Here is a 17,060-nt window from a genome sequence, read left to right as displayed (position 1 = left end):
GTTTTGATGTTTCTAGTAACCTGAAACACTCAAAGCTCATACTAGGATTAGGATTTTAAGATGCTAGTTGTGTTTAGGTTTTGCAAAATTAAATTATCAGGTCTTTGAATCTCTTCTGAAGCCTTGGCTGAAAAGAGGGCCTCTCTTGACTGAATATGCTTAATTTTTTTTTTTTTTTTTCATTGTGAATTAAAACCTAATGCTTCCCAGTTATGCTTTCAGGGCTTGGCTGTGCAGCTCCTTGTGAGATCACACATTGCATTTAGATGCAAGAAATGTGAAGGTTTTGAGCTGCTGGGCACGTGGCAGGGTGTCTCTTGTTCAGAGATACATGATGGAGATATAAACCTTTTCTCAGGCTACTCCATCACTTTTGGGCAAGCAGCTGCTCTTTTCAGTATCAATACAAAGTTGATGGGCACAGGAGAGGAAAGATTTCTTCCTGTTGTGGTCTTCATTACTCAGAGGTACAGATGTCATCTGCTCAGATGTTACCTGCTCTCTCCCGCAAAGGGGAGTACTGCTGCGCGTCACTTTTCCTGCCCTGACCGACTCCCGAGAGTGCGGTTTGGCGCCTCGGCTCCTCGTCAGGGTCGATGCCGCCGCTACTTCCGGGCGCTTCTGTGGCTGCGCCCTGGGATGGGCTGGCTGCACTTTGTTGTCGGCACGAGGGAAGGAAACAAAGAGGCAGGGAATTGTCCAAACCTGTCTGTGTCGCGGCTGGGCGCTTTATTGGTTGCAGGAGCCGCAATGGAAAAGCCGCGGCCGCTCCCAGCCTCGCTTGGATGAATCTGCCCCTTAGGCTGGGGTGCCGCAGAGGGATCTAGGGGTGGGACAGGGGAGGACTGGAGCTCTCTGCCCAATGAACACAGACGCCGTGGCGGTGACGTTGCCACAACAGCCAATGGGGACACAATGGGGGCAGACACGGGGGTTCAGGGCCAGTGGGACCGCAAGAATGAGGTGACGAGCACGGAACTGCCGGGGACTGGACTGGGGAGTGGTCACAGGAGTGGCAGGGGAGAAAACCCAATGGCCAGCAGCCTGGGGCTAACTTCCGTGGGGGGGGGATAACACAGGGGATGCACGAGGATACGTGGAACCGGTAAGCTAACAGAGACCAGAACCCCAAATCTGAACCTAAAATCCAGGATGCAACATGGGAGGCTAGTGGTCTTGGAAAAAGTTCAGGAAGAGAGAACATGTGCATGTTAGGACTGCAAACACTTTCTGGACATCTATTTCTCTCTCTTCAGGTGGCTAAACACAAGCTTGTCACCCAGACACACTCACTGGAACACATTGGTTTAAGACATGTAATTCTAAATAGTTTTACAGTGTTTTCCACTTAAGAAAATAAAAGCTATGATTTTATTTGTTCCTGCAATGTATAGCTGTATTCAAATCTTTGTCCTTTTGAAGTACTGGAACTCTCCTAGATTTTAGAAGGATCAAGGTCTGTGCTGCATTTCATTAAGTCCAGTAAAACTTCAGCTGGACTTTTTTTTAATTAAAAGCTTCATTGCATGGTCTGGTGTGGGCAGTCAGCATTTTTCATTTCAACAACGACTCACAGAAGAGAAGGAAAGAAAATGAAATTTAAGGGTTGTTTAAAATAATTCTTCCTTGTTTTATTGCAGATACGTATTTGGGCCCGGAAGGAGGCAGTTAAAAATGGGTATGTTGACTATGCTTTAAATATCACAGGCCCAATATTTTCATTTCTGGAAGACATACTTAATGTCAGCTACCCTCTGCCAAAGACAGGTGAGATGACTTATTTTCTGGAATGGATCAGAAATGGCTACTGATGGTGTAATGTTCACAGAAGCTATGGGGTTTTTTTCCAGGGTTCTCCTTTTATAGTACCACATTCATGGAATAAACCCGCTAAATTTTAAATCACTGAATTCTCCTTTCTGTCTCATGGCTTTTACTAACCTGTAACTCAACACTCTTACCTGTGCATTCCACTCATTCTTTTAAAGCAAATTTTCCTAAAAAAAGGGGCAGGTTGGACAACAAAGTGGGTTGAAAGGTGTAGTTCAGTCACATGGGCTGTCTTTGGGATCACAGATCACAAAATGCAAGGATGTTGTAGTTCCTATGTCCTTGAAGTAAATCCATGCTGCCTGTATGTAGCCTGTGTCCCCACAAACATTCCTTGCTTTCTTCAGTATCTTCCTGTCTTGCTTTGGGTGCTCCTGCACATTCCTCCCCAGAAAAACAGGGAGGATAGCCCTGCAGGAAAACATTGTTTCTACTTCAAATGGACATTGGGTAAGTTGGTTCAGTCAAACTTCAGTGAAAAAAACCTGATGACACCATGTAGTTTCACTGTACAGTTTGTTAGCTACTTGTACTTGCATTCTTAAGGGTTTCAGCATTAATATTATGGGTAAATGGGTAGAATATTGAGAAGACAGTAAACAGTTCTTATCTAAAATTAATTCTGGACCTGCCAATTATTTTAGAGGATTGCAGTACTGGGAGAAAGGAATTTCTGTCTTTTCTTGACTGGATAGTTTGTTGATTTGTCAAATCTGTATTTTGGCACTTGAAATAAATAAATTTTAATATGTGTGACTTTATTATCTTCCAGTATATTTCTCATAACTTGTAGAATTACTCACTTCATTTCTTTTGGAAAATGCAATATATGCAGTCTACACTCTTCAAATTTTCTTGTTTTAGTAATCTTACAAGCTAGTCAAGGGGTGTAGATTATTCTGTTTCATGCTTGTGTTCTTGTGTTTAGCAGCAATGTCGATACATTCATTCATTAGCATAAAACTATTACACAACAGAAGTAGAGAAACAGTGTTGTAGACTTCCTGCTAGGCAGGATTTCAGTTTCAGAGAGGGCTGTAATACCATTACAATCTCCACTGTAATGCCATGCAATATCCACTGGATTTCCCAGTATCTTTCTTTGAAGTTTCACTTAAAAAAATAGTAAAATTAGACCAATCAAGAGTGCCTCCTTGTAAATGCCAGAGATTTCTATTGCAAACTCCAAATGTGAAATTAAGAACGAGCACATTTAAACCCAGGCATCTTTAACGGTTTCTGTACACCTGATTTTAATGCCATTGTAAGTTAGGTCTCCTGCCCCAAGGCTGGATAAGGGCTACCTCACCAACAGTGAAATACTTTTGCTGTAAGATAGAGGCAATAATCTCAGTTGAGATGCAGCCTATCTGTAATGGGATTCAGCACCTTGCTTGCATTAATTGCCTTGCTTTTGGACTGTAACTTTCTTGTGGTCAGCTGCTTCTAAATGTTCTGTACACCTTTTCCAAATTTTGATTTTTGCTGCTGAGTTTAAACAGTGTATCTTTCCTTGAGACCCTGATGTTTTGTCCAGCTCTCACATTTGAAAAGTAATCCCTGTGCATAAGGCAGAAGGGGCAGTACAGGGGTGACAATCTTGCTGTGTATATAAAGAGATTATGTTTCTAAGGCACCTTTCAAACAAGAGTGGAAAAGATACCTCTTCTTACAGAGCTGAAAGAGCAAGACTTCTTTTTTATCAGTTGCTAGTCTGAAAAAAAGGTAATTATTACCCTACCCAAACACAGGAGAAACTCCCAGAGAAAAATTTCTGACAGCCAGCACTGAACATATATTCTCTTCTAACCTCCATTTTCATTCAGAACATTTGTAGGTAGAAAATACAGTACAGATCTGGGCTTTGAGGGAATTAATTATGTGGCTTCCTGAAAGAATGGCATCATAGATGAAAAGCATGACAAGAAGAAATTTCAGTGATCATTTGCAAGTTTTGCTGTAATGCCACAAAGAAACACTACCATGTATTATCCTTCAGTGGGGTGCTGAGCCACTGTGAGCATTAAAATTGTGAGCATTTTATTTATGAAAATGTTTAAGATAACTTTTTGTGTGTGTGTGTTTGTTTGAATCAATTTAGATCTGGTCGCACTGCCTGATTTTGGAGCAGGTGGTATGGAAAACTGGGGACTAATGATTTTCCAAGAAGCATCATTGATGAACCTCCCAAGTGATAAATTCACAAGCAGGAAGGCAATGATTGCCTTAGTTGTGTCACATGAACTAGGACACCAGGCATGTGGTAAAAAATTCTATACATGTATTTGCCTGTGACATTGTTTCCTCACAGTTGATGATGATGCAGTTACTGATTAATAGAAGCAAAATAATCACTTAGCAGTAGAGGGTGTGTGTGAGCACTAGAGAACTGAAAGCCTATTTGATCATACGTTCTGCTGATAAAGCAATGTTAAAAGTAGGTTCTGTCATCTTACAGACTGCATACTGATTGTACAAGACTCATTGATACAAAACTGTTAATGGGATACTTGGTTTTTTTCTTACACAGTACTTGAATGCTATGAGAGAAGATACTCCAGGGATGTAGGGATGACAGTACTCTACATACAATAAATTTACCATTTTGTTACGACACTCATACTGAGTTCATCAGTATTCTTTTGTAGTGGCAGTGCATGTACATACTGCAAAGGGTATTTGTTTTTCTGTAAGACACAGCCCATAGTACAATAGAACAGAATTAACGTGAAAATACTTTGGCCTGGATCTTTGCCCAGCTTTCATAGAGATTTCTGAATTCTTTCTTACTTTATTTGGAATGATAATACACTTGCACTTCCTTATTGACAATGTTTAATTTCCTGTTATTTGCCAGAGCAACAACTATTTGCACTTAGTCAGTAAAATTAGCAAAAAAAGCTTAACTTGGCCAATGCCCTTTTATGCCTTTCTGACAAGGTCTGTAACTTTGCAGACCTTCACATGAGAAGAGTGTTTTTACTGCAGGGCAATGAAATAAATATCAGTGGTTAACTAAAATCCATTTTACAATAAACTTGTAGTTCTGGTTTTAAGTATTAGCGAATAAAATATAAATCCAGACAGGATCAGTTTTTTGTTAAGTATTAAATGCCAGATATGAGTACACAGCAGCTGTTTTGGAAGATTTGTACTTGGCACAAGAGGAGTTTACTGGTTTTGGAAATGGTTATTTCCCCAGTTTTGTGTATCATTCCTTTGACAATTTCTCTTTGTTAAGAGCATGGAAAGATGATTTTGGAATTTCTTGATAAATGTCCTACTTTTAATAATAGCCTGGTATGATATTTTAGAAATTTAACTTATATTGAGAAGTCTTTAAAATGAAATATTCTATACGAATGACATAATGCACTGAGATTGACCCTCCTGGTATGAAATTGTAGATGAATTAATTTGAAAATTACTGCCCTGAACCTCTGACTTTTTCTAAAGTACAACTTTTTCTACTGAATTTTCACTACCTGAAGGAATGTTCAGCATTTTATTCAATTTACATGTAGACATTAAATAAAGTTACTTCAGCCTGTTTATGTGTGTTTAACCTGCAAAAACTGGAAAACAGCACTCCAAGGAGATTTTGAGATATTTTTTCTTTCAATTTAAGTGGTTTGGAAATCTGGTTACAATGAACTGGTGGAATGATCTGTGGCTTAACGAGGGCCTGGCATCTTACTTTGAGTACCTGGGAGCTACCTTTGTTGAACCCAAGCTTTCACTGGTAAGTGCCAACACTCACTAGCAAAGTTCCATCATGTACAAAGGAAAGGAAGGTGTGGGAGATGGGAGTTAATTAAACTGTGCTATTATAAACTTCACTCCTGGGGGAAAGACCAGTAGGTCTTGATTCTTTCCCTGTAGGTCTTCATCTGTGAGGGCACCGTGATCATATCCAGCCCTCTACAGCTGATGCAGAGGACAGGTGGACAGCTGGGATCCTGCAATGGCAATGAGTGGGTGTTTGGCCCTAGATCTGTCATGCAGCAAACCCAGATTTCTCTCCTGGATCCTGTTGTAGCTGATAGTTTTCTTCCTCACCTGCCATGCTCTTTTCTAATTATCCCAGTCCTCAGGTATCTTTACCAGGCAGACATTAGGCTGGGTCATTTTGAGTCTGCTTACCCCACTGGGTCCCTGGATGTCTGGTTGTAGATAAGACAAATACAATGCACATAGCTAATCCAACAGCAAGGGTAAAATTCCTTCCCATTCTGCCCAAATGGGAATAAGTATAAATCCCATAGCATATTAGAAGACTCCATCCATTGTTAAACTGAGAGACAGATGGATAGGGGCTGGTAATTGCTGTCATGATATGAGGCGCACTTAAATGTCTGTTCGTAATGCTATCAGCTTCTGAAGGAAGGAAGGGCCTTAAATCTGGGCAATTGCTCCAGGGTGCTTTTTATTTGGCTAAGTTGAAACACCATTTGTCAATTTCCTTTTCACATTCACCAAAGCTTTAATTACATGTTTGATTAAAAACAAATAAAGGCATGCAAAAAAATTTCTGTCAGGAGGATTTCTAGGTCATGGGATATGCCTATCTTCTTTTTTGAACTTCAACAACAGCTCACTTTATTCTCTGCAATGAAGTGTTTTAATACCACTGAAAGGTATAAAAGCCCCAGATTTTAAATTGGAAATAAATTATTGACTTCTTTTTAATTTAAACATTAATTTAGAAGCTTGCCTTTCTGAAAATCAGTAGTTGTTATTTGTGTCCATAAAGTAAATTTTAATACTGGGCAATAATTCGGTTTGATACATTGCAGTTAGGTAATGTGCCTTGGGAATGTAGAATTAATCACACAGATGTAAGAATATAGGCCTCTCTTGCAAGGTTTTGTGAGTTGTAAATGCTCACAGCATCACAGAACGGCTGAGGTTAGAAGGCACATGTGGAGATTATCTTGTCCAGCCTCCCTGCACAAGCAGGACCACACAAGATCCAATTGCCCAAAACTGTGCCCAGACAGCTTTTGAATTATCTCCAAGGATGGAGGTTCCAGATCCTCTTGGGGCAACCTGTGGAAATACTCAGTCACCTTCACAGTGAAAAAGCTGTTCCTGGTGTTCAGAGAGAACCTCCTGTGTTTTAGTGTGTGCCCATTGCCTCTGGTCCTGTCACTGGGCACCACTGGAAAAGCCTGGCTCTGTCCTCTGCTCAGCTTCCCTTCAGGTACATACACTGGCGAGATCCCTCTGAGCCCTCTCTTCCTCAGGCTGAGCAGTTCCAGCTCTCTTAGCCTGTTCTTACAGGAGTGGTGCTCCAGTCCCTTCTCTGAGCTGTTGGCTGTAGTAGGTGACAATTACTCAGGAGACATTTTCTGAGGAGCCACTTTCCTTCCCTATTTTTCACGGGGTGACAGCAGCAATGCCACATCACTAAATCCTGGTACCTTCAGTAGCTTAGGTTTTAGGTTGTTGCTCAGAGTTGCAGCAAAAGAAATGGGGAGTTTAGGAGGAAAAAGCTGCCATATTCATAACAGAAGTAAATGAAATACAGGCTTTCAGTTTTCAGTATTTGTTCATTTGCTGTTTAATATAGTTGACTTATTTTTGCCTGAGCATTGCACTGTGACTGTCAGGCCCAAGCCCACAGTACTTTGAAGTTGTAATATTTTCACTGATAACTGATGCTGCATGTAGAAAATGTCAGGATCAGGTATGTGGTCCCTTGTTCTTCAGTAGAAAGCTAGGGAGTTGGGGAGCTTGCTTATAGACAAATTATTCATAATAATGCTAATTCCATACTCCTCATTCTCTCCAGAGAATTAGTTTCTTCTGTTTATCTCACATGACAAGATTTGTCTTCTTCTTGCAGGATAAAATCTTTTATGCTCATGTTGTACAACCTGTCTTAAGGGAAGACAGTAAAATAGCTCGATCACTGTCAGAGAGTGAAGACAAGATCAAAGGATCATTTTCTTTAATGTCTCTGTTTGACAACATCACATACAGCAAGGTAAAAAAACAGAATTTTTTTCCCATTTCTTGCAGATTCTAAGCTAACGTTACAAGGTAGATTTGGGAGGAACTGTTGAACAAAACTACTTTGTCATGCAAAACATGTTTCAGCTGCACACACAAATTTATTTGGTATTGCAAAACTACTTGGCTATGAAGGAAGAGGTGAAAACATTTTTAGCCTCTGTGAAATATGAAGTGTGGGTGTAGACCAACTAGCATCTCTGGAATATTTGAAAAAATATTGCAACAGTAATTGCAAAAATAATTCATTTTTTCTCATATTTTTTATTTTGTACTCTAGGGGGCTTCTATAACCTGGATGCTTTCTGGTTTCCTGACTGAAAAGCTGTTCATCAGGGCACTTACTGTAAGTTTAAAAAAACAACCCCCTTGTCTTGATTTATATGTTTGAAAATGCCAGTTGTACAAATTGCTTGCCTTGCTAATGGTTTTCATTGAACCTCCATGACTTCTGATGCTTCTCTTTGTTTCCTCACAGTCGTATCTGAAAGAATTTTCCTTCTCAAATGCTAATCAAGATGATCTGTGGACCCACATCCAGATGGTACTCATATTATGTCTCTAGTATTCTTTCCCTGGTGTTTGGCACAATCCAAATTTAAGGCATAAACTGTTTGTAGAAGACTGCATTGGAATGTGGCTATCTGTAGTGCAGTCTTTCTCCTACATAAAATTTGCTTTGCCGGTTCTCCCAGCTAATGTCTTTTCAAGCGTTTATTTGGTTGCTTTGCTGCACCTGAGATCAGTGAGACTGAGTACAAGGAGTAGAGAGATGAGATAGGAAATCAGGACGAGGCAAAGTTTTGTGTTCCATGGTAATTACATAAGCCTACATGAAGTCACATAGCATATTGTTCCGGAGCTTGGGTTTTGCTAGATCAGAGTGTGTGATGCCTTGGGCTTGATGATCAAAGATGCTGGTATGTCACACATCAGCAGAGTCTATAGCCAGGGCAGTAGCTCAGCATTTCACCCTTCAATGGTTTTGGCAGAGATCTGATGAAGAAAAAAAATGCTAATGTTAGGTTATTTTTTAAAAATCGACCTTTCTGGTCCTCTAAAGAAGGCTTCTGTTGTGTTTCAGACTCTGTCTTAAGAATGGGAGTGCTAGAATTTCAGATATGCAATTCAGATATATTTTAAGCCAGTGAAGACTGTACCAATTCACACTACTTTGGACTCCTGCTTAATGTCTTTCCCAATTTGTCTTCACTAATTCAGTTTGTTTATTATGCCACTTAAAAATATTTGTGTTCCATCACTTCTATATGAATGAAATTAACTAGTCAAGTCTATCATAGCCATAGAGATGTGTAAGTATATTAACACTAAAAAGGGAAAGATTAGCAGCAGGTTGTAGAATGAAAAATGTCATCTCAGCATTTCATAATTACTGAAAAAGGCTTATGCCTATATTATGTCTTTATTAGGATGTCAGAAAGGTTCCTTGGAATATGTTACATTGATTTTTTTGCATGAGCCAAAGACCAGAAAGCTGCTAAGCATTATTTTCTCTACTGCATTAGGAACACTCCCAGAGATTCACTGAAGCAATATCAGTAAATACCTGTTCATCATAAATATTTCTAATTTGTCATTCTCTTTCAGGTCGTAGATACACAGGATGAAGTTCAGTTGCCAGCACCTGTAAAGCAAATAATGGATTCCTGGACATGCCAAAATGGGTTTCCAGTTTTAACATTAAATCTAACGACTGGAACAATCAGACAGGAACAATTTTTTAATAAAAACAATAGAAAGAGTACTGATTCTTACAAGTATGTTTAGCTTGTGTTTTTATTGTATGTTTATACCCTGTTTTTTACAGGAAATGCTTCAGTTACAACAACATGTTTTGACCATCTGATTTTTTAATTTATGTTTTTTTCTTGTGACAAGCAGTCAAGTTAAATCTGTTTGAGATTTTGCTGGAGTTTGCAATAGTTCTGCAAATTCTGCTTGTTTTTCCTAAAAGTTGCTTTCCTCTGGAATAGTGACTTTTCCGGCCACATACTAATCAGACATTGGTGATGAGCATGTTGCAGGGAGGATTTTTGCCTGGCATTTTCTTCTTTCCTCATCCCTAAGGTCCACAGACTGGGGACCTGGATGAACCATGCTTAGCTTCTTTCCAGTGCACACATTCTCAATCTCTTCTGCCTGACAAGGATAGAAGGGTTGCATTTAAATACTTAAATAAATGACCCGTTTTTCAGAAAAGTGCTGGTATCTGAACAACAGTTTTAAGTTCTTGTCAATGAGCCTTGCTAAGTGCCCGGGGCTTTTGAAAACATATTTAGATGTCTGAAAATGATGATAGAAGTAGCTGCTTTTTGTCACCCATTTTGGAAACTCCTGGTTAGGGTTTGAGCATTTATGAAGAAGCAGTTGACATGAGTTTTGGGGTGCATGGATGGAGCCCATGAGATGAGTTGTCATGAGAGGAAAAAGTGTAAAGGAGAGCAAAATCCAAACCAGTTTTTTCTTGGAAATTATTGCTGGTAATACAAACAGACAAAAGGAATTTTGACAAGAGCCACAGGGTTTCCTTTGCTCCCAATCTCCAGGAACTAAATCTCCAGGAATGTAAAGCATTAATCCATTCAATATTCTTGTTAGCTCAGATAAGGCATTCCAAGTCACAAATGTGAAGTCCTGTACAGTTAGAAAGCACAAATTATCATGTGAATGTAAGAAGGCCCAGGACCTGTATTACAGAATTTTTTAGGCATTTGAAGCATTAACTCTTTTACCAGAAAGGAGTTTTGCATTCCCTCAGAAAGAAATTACAGTTGTTGGAAAGACAGTTGTATTGCTTTCCTGGGACCTTTTTTTGGTAGGTATCTTTCTGAAAAGTAGCTTTAACGTCTCCAGAAATAGGGTGAAGTGTAATAAGTGAGGAGAATAAAATTATTGCCTGGAGAAGGAAAGACAGCATAGAAAGACATGGTATTGAAATACCTAGCACTGAACAATATTCTTGATATGAGTGCCTTTTTAAAGCCATGCTAAAGCTCCCTTTTGGAGAAGATAAATGCTGATCCAGCAGAAGTACCGTTATCTGATGAGGTTGCATGCATCAGAGAGGATAGAAGGTAGATGGAGATTCTTGTAAAATGGAACTAACCTGCACTGTAGTTTAGCATCAGCTAAGAGGGTTTTTTAAATGTAAGAATTTTAATCATATCCTTTTATTTATTAAGTACCACCTGGATTGTTCCTATTTCTTGGATGAGAAATGGATCATCACAACCCTTAACCTGGCTAGATAAAAGCAGCAGTAAGTAATGTATTTGTTTGCACATTCTAAAACTGAAGTGATGAGACACTCCGAAGGCTTTTTTAAAAGTAGGATATATTTGAATTGAATAGGGAGATAAAACTTCAATACAGAAATGTCTCTGTTTATCTATTGTAATGATTTTGTGTCAAAAAATAGTGGTAGATTTTCAGTTAGGTCAATATAATGTTCTTTTCTATGTTGCATCAAAATTCAGTGTAAGCTTGAGATTTTAATAATATGGTACAACACATTTTATGGGTAGAGATTTCCACAGAAATTTTGATTTTACAATTTTTTACACAAATCCAAACATTTAGGTCCTCATGCTTCTGTAATATTCTTCCCCCAAGAGATCTTATTGAGGTTAATGACAGCTTTTGAATACAGACAGGATCTCAGCTGTGAAATACCAGAAAATTATCAGCTCAAGTAGTAGATAGAAGACTGAAAAAAATAACACTGGTTTTGGCAAGTGACCCATTGTTACACATTAATATCTGTAATAACAAAAATTTAAAGTTTTCAACTGCATTTAATTTGTTTATGCAAATTAAATTTAAAATTATCAAAATAGTAGGATTATTCAAGTTTTAAAGTTTTATAATAGAAAGTGATTTTTTGGGCATCTCCAATCAAACTAAAAATTCAGTTCTTTCTGAACTCAGTGCTTTCCAATAGCTTTTTTTCTCTTTTTGAGAAAGAATAAGTATAATCATTAAAATGGGGTAATCATTTTGCTTTGGCAAGTCAGGCATGCATCAGGTTTTAGATGAGTTAAAAGATAATACAGAGATTAATGCAGCCACGCCGCACAGTGGAATGCTTAAGAGCAAATCTTCAATATGCTGTGCGTATTGCAGCTCTCCACCCTGTTTGCAGGGGTTAAAAGTTACTTCCTCTCTTTTTTAGGCAGTAAGATAGCTTGAGTGATCATTAATTCAACTGTATACAGACAGGCAAATAAGAAAAAATGTATGTATATTCCTCTGAACACAGGGTGAATCTTGCAGTACTTGTTCTGTCTAAACACTCGAGTCTGAGTCCTCTGTTCAGAGTAAAGCACTGATGGGTGTAGATTACTCATCAGTATTGACTTACTGTCCTAACAGAGTTTGCCTTTTCAAATCAGGATGTGAAAAGAGAATACTCTTCTGATGAGGCAGCTTAGAGCCTTCAAGGCTGCACTGGCTCCTTAAAGCAAAGTATGCTCTCAGGAGCAGTCAATCTGGCAAGAACATATAAATAAGTAGTGAGATGGACTGCAGGAGGAAGCTGCTAGTGAGTGATGTAACTCAAAAGGACTATGGGACTATAGTCCTTAAAATAAGCATTTTCAATTAATTGTCTCTTGGTTAAACTTAACAGGTTTTGTTTTTTTTCCTTGATCTGCATTTATCTGAATACTGGTAGGTGGTCAGTTCTTCTGTGAGGTGCTGAGCACTGTGTTTTGGAGCTGGGAGCAGCAGGTGTGCTGTGAGTCCTTGCCCTACAACAGGTGTGGGAGGCTATTTCTCCTTATCCTGAGAGTTTATTCTCAGGATAAACTTTCTGAACTCTCACAGCTGCCTTTGAGCTACAGGGCTGGAGCAAAGTGGATATTCAGCCTACTCCTTAGAATCCCAAGGTGCTCAGTACCTGAGGAATCATTGGCTTGTTGAAGTCATCCTGCTGTGCAGAGCAGAGATCTCAAGTCCACTGAGCTTTTGGGGGATTCTTTTTGAGTCCAGTCTCAAACTTGTGTCTCATATCTCAGAGGAGCATGAAGTTCATTGTTTGTAAATTCAAAAGAAGCAGTGCATGGAAAACAAAATGATACATTCTAATGTCACTTTACAGAGATGTTTCCTGAAATGCAAGTATCAAAGTCAGAATATGACTGGATCTTACTAAATGTAAATTTAAGTGGATACTACAGAGTGAACTATGACCAATTAAACTTGAAGAGATTAGCACGGTTGCTTGAAAATGATCCAAAGGTAAGATCATTTTTGTTTTCTCAAGCTTATGAGCAGAGTCTTTCCATATATTTTTTCATGCAGTTTTTACCTGGAATCACATTGATGAAAACTTGGAATAATGACAAACCCACCATTGCACCACTAAAGTCACTGGCTTTTTGTAGTGTGGAAGATGACAGGCCTGAACAGTTTCAAATAAACATGTAAAAAACCTTTATATTATATTTTGTCTTCAAATTTGTGTTACTAGCTTGTGGCTCTTCTGCTGTCTTTAAATCTGGCTCAAGGAGCTTTCAGTATGAATGCAGGATTTGAGCCTTAGCTGGTATAAAGTAATCATGAAGAAGGAAAATTTGTGAGAAAGTTTATTTCCATGTTTTGTCAAACCACAATGTTTCTGCCTATGGAATTAAAAAAAAAAACACCAAAAAAATAAAATCCACTGACTTCTTTTTGGTGGGTTTTTTGGTTGGTTGGTTGGGGTCTTGTGGATTTCTTTTTTTAGTTTGTTTGGTTTTCGTTTTTTTTTTTTTTTTTTGTTTTTTTTTTGTTTTTGTTTGTTTGTTTGTTTGTTTGTTTGTTTGTTTTAGATTTTTTTGGATAATTTTCCTAGAAGTTCCAATCAATTCTATTTGAGCTCTTTCAGTCCTCTGTAGACACTGATTTAGAATAGATTTCATCCCACTTTGACTTGCCACGGCTGAACTGAAGGTGGAAGTGGTTACAGAACAAATGTGACTCTATATGGGGTTGCATGGTTTCAGTGTTGCCTAATCTTACAGTGAGTCAGAGGCTGCAGTAGTAATGTCAGCTTATTGGTTTTGGTAACAAAAGTGAGAAAATTTAACCTTTTTACCTAATAGTAATCAGTGCAAGTTTTCTCTAGACAGTCTGGACACAAGGCTGATCAGAGCACATTAAACCTCCCTACAGCACAATGGCTTCATTTCTTCTAAGCTTCTTTCTTTCAGGGCAATTCTACATCATCAAGATGTTTGGTGTGTGCTGACTTGGAGCCATTTTTTGGCACCATATAGAGTTGCAAAAATGTAACTGGGCCAGACCAGAGGTGCAGGAATAATCTATTAACTATAGGTTTGGTCACATTCAAACAAGACAGGTTCACAAGTAGCATGGGTTATTAAAGACAACAAAGTAGTTATTTTGGATTGATAGTGACAAGTGCATTAACTGCAGAACAACTATGGATAGCACTAACAATAGGACTGCAATCACAAGCCTAATTTCTTGAGTGAAAACATTTGGCATGGCCAAGGACACAAATCTTACCATAAAGCATCCCTTCTGGGAAGGGATCTGTGGGACACATCGATCTGTGCTACGGTTTTGCATCAAATTCTCACAATCCTCAGTCATGTACAAAATCAGGGTGCATTCTATGCCTTATTAACCACAATTGTGCGAAGTGCCTTGGGTGGCACTGTGGTCAAACCATCTGCCCTTTGCGGTAATGCTTCCTGGTGGGAAGTGTTCTTGTGGTAGCAGTTCTGCAAAACCATCTGTTCCTTGAGATCATGCTGTATATAGTATTTCTTGGTATCAAGAGGTGGAACAAGAACATGCAGCTTCCATCCAGCCTCACATTCCTGCGTGGTGGGTGTCAGCACAAACCACCTGACTTCTGTGTGCTTTCAGCATTTCTGCACTGCTTTATGCTTCTAGCTGTCAGAGGGAATGTTTGCTGAAGCAGTGACCAAACTGCAGGAGCATGGAACAGGGAGGAGACAAGGAGGACAGCAGTCCTGCCACAAGAGCATGAGATACATGCATGTAAGCAGAGATACACCCATGACTGTGCCTTGGTTATTTATTTCATGGTAGTGATAAACACACTGCTCTGCACCAAGTACAGATTCTGTATTTAAACCTCAAAAGGAAAAAATGTACCAAAATTGTATAACTAGGATATTTTTAAGAAATGGCATTTCCATGTTTTAATTTCAATTACAGCATACAAGTAAGAGGGGTCTTTAAATTCTCTGGTTAATGTACTGTAGTTATATGTTTATATACCATATAATATATATTATGCAGCTCTGTGTATAGCACATATCTCTTAAAGCATATCTCTTAAATAATTTCAGTTTAAAATTCAGGATCCATTTCTCAAGGTTTTGTAGGCTGTTTTGATTTAGAAAACCTGTTAGGGATCCTTCTGAAACATCGCAAAGCTTTTTGTAAATTCTTAATGACATGTTGATATTGACTAACACAACACAAATGCTTTCTGCAGGCTATTCCCGCTGTCAGCAGGTTCCAGCTGATAGATGATGTTTTTGCATTGGCAGAGTAAGTATATTTCCAGTATGTTACAGAAATTGATTAAACAATATGATTGCACTCAAGATTTCCAGTTCTGCTTCCTTCGTTTCTACCCATGTGTGCCTTCAAAGAGAAACTGCTTTGACAAAATGGCGGGGGAGATATTTAATCCCTTCTTTTGTCAGTGCTGAGTCAAAATTTCTTTTGTTCCAGCTCCAAGGAAATTACTTTAAATAGTGGCACTGCCATGAGTTCTTTAGGGATTAACCTGTATTTAATGGACAAAATATTCCAAATGAAGGTTCTGAATCTTCCTTCATTTATTCTGGGCTATCTCACCTGTGCTGTACTGCATCTCTCAAAACCTCTTTAATTTCTTTTGCTGAGTCATGATTTGGTTGTTAGGTCTGTGGTGCTAAAGAGGTCAGCAGTGTTTTGGGGAGCTGAGAAGCATTAAGTGTGTCTGTGCCTCACATGTACCGGAGGTAACAAAAGCATCAGACACCTATGATGAAGGTATCCCTACAATGAGGGACCTCAGGAATGAGGTGGCCAAAGCACACTGCCCTGCTTCAGGGCCTGTGGAACTACCTCTGACAGGAGGAAGTAAAAATTCCTATTTCTCCTCCCACAAAAATGTCTTTTTTCATAAGAGAGCTCAAAACTAGCAGCTAACAAGGAATGTAACTGTGAAGTACAGAACTGCGGCGCTATATAAGTACACCAAAAATATTTTTTTCTGGAGGAGAGGGGCTTGAATTGGAATTTTGTTGTGAAAAAATGAATTCCATGCTTATTCCACACTGAGGGACAGAAATGCCATGATGAAGTAATTAATTCTACAAATAATGTGCATGTGAATTGAATGGTTTGACTTTTACAATATTCCACAAAAGAACATGTAATGAAAATAAGTTGTTTCACAATAAAAATAAAGTTGTATTGTAATTAAAACAGTGCTTTTCTTCTTAATTTTGTTCCAGGGGGACAGACACATGCTATCAATGTGTTTGTACCTTAACCTGCAGACACAAGCAGATACAGTGTGCATACTGCCATGCTTACTGCCATGACTGGCCTATTGCTTTGATAGCAGCACAGTGCTCCTTAATAGATGTTTCAAGAGTTCAGGTCCTAAAATCACCATTCATTTATATTTCTTTTATTTTTTCCAGTGTCTTTTCTAGGTTACTTTCCACACAGTATCCTGATGTTTTACTGCCTGTTCCATAAATAAATATATGTGGTAGGTGGTAAATGTGAATGAGTATGCTAAAATGTGTGGGGTTTTTGTTTTGTTTTGTTTTGTTTTTTTTTTTTTTTTTTTTTTTTTGTTTTACATAGCTTTGGATATGTTCCAATTGAAACAGCACTTGAACTAACTAAATACCTTGCCAGAGAAGATGAGCTCTTCATATGGAATGTGGTATTGTTAAATCTAATACCTGACAATTTAGAAAGTACACTGAAGAACCATGAAGTATATCCACTTTTAAAGGTATGACCATTTTGATAGTTACCAAAGATATTAGACTATGCAAATACATTAGTCTAAAATTAATGCATTTTAAATTCTCAATAATGCAGTGGTGGCTATGATGAGTCACAGTGTTTGTCATTCCTTTTGCATGACTTTATCAAGTTTTGATTTTTTTTAAATAGGAGGAGCTACGTAATTATATATATTAGTC

General features: G+C 38.5%; 1 protein-coding gene across 1 annotated transcript in view; it reads left to right on the top strand.

The window, feature by feature from the left end:
* LVRN (laeverin) overlaps positions 1 to 17,060 on the top strand; it is a 35,247-nt gene that overhangs the window by 8,385 nt on the left and 9,802 nt on the right. The window contains exons 4-14 of the mRNA XM_054003760.1: positions 1,641 to 1,767; positions 3,932 to 4,086; positions 5,459 to 5,572; positions 7,679 to 7,819; positions 8,126 to 8,191; positions 8,324 to 8,389; positions 9,454 to 9,623; positions 11,049 to 11,125; positions 12,965 to 13,104; positions 15,341 to 15,396; positions 16,714 to 16,867. Of these exons, the coding sequence (XP_053859735.1) occupies positions 1,641 to 1,767; positions 3,932 to 4,086; positions 5,459 to 5,572; positions 7,679 to 7,819; positions 8,126 to 8,191; positions 8,324 to 8,389; positions 9,454 to 9,623; positions 11,049 to 11,125; positions 12,965 to 13,104; positions 15,341 to 15,396; positions 16,714 to 16,867 (1,266 nt within the window). The remainder of the gene's footprint in view (positions 1 to 1,640; positions 1,768 to 3,931; positions 4,087 to 5,458; positions 5,573 to 7,678; positions 7,820 to 8,125; positions 8,192 to 8,323; positions 8,390 to 9,453; positions 9,624 to 11,048; positions 11,126 to 12,964; positions 13,105 to 15,340; positions 15,397 to 16,713; positions 16,868 to 17,060) is intronic.

The sequence above is a fragment of the Vidua macroura genome, chromosome Z, assembly GCF_024509145.1.
Source record: "Vidua macroura isolate BioBank_ID:100142 chromosome Z, ASM2450914v1, whole genome shotgun sequence".
NCBI lineage: Eukaryota > Metazoa > Chordata > Aves > Passeriformes > Viduidae > Vidua > Vidua macroura.
This window is presented reverse-complemented; position numbering and strand designations above follow the sequence as displayed.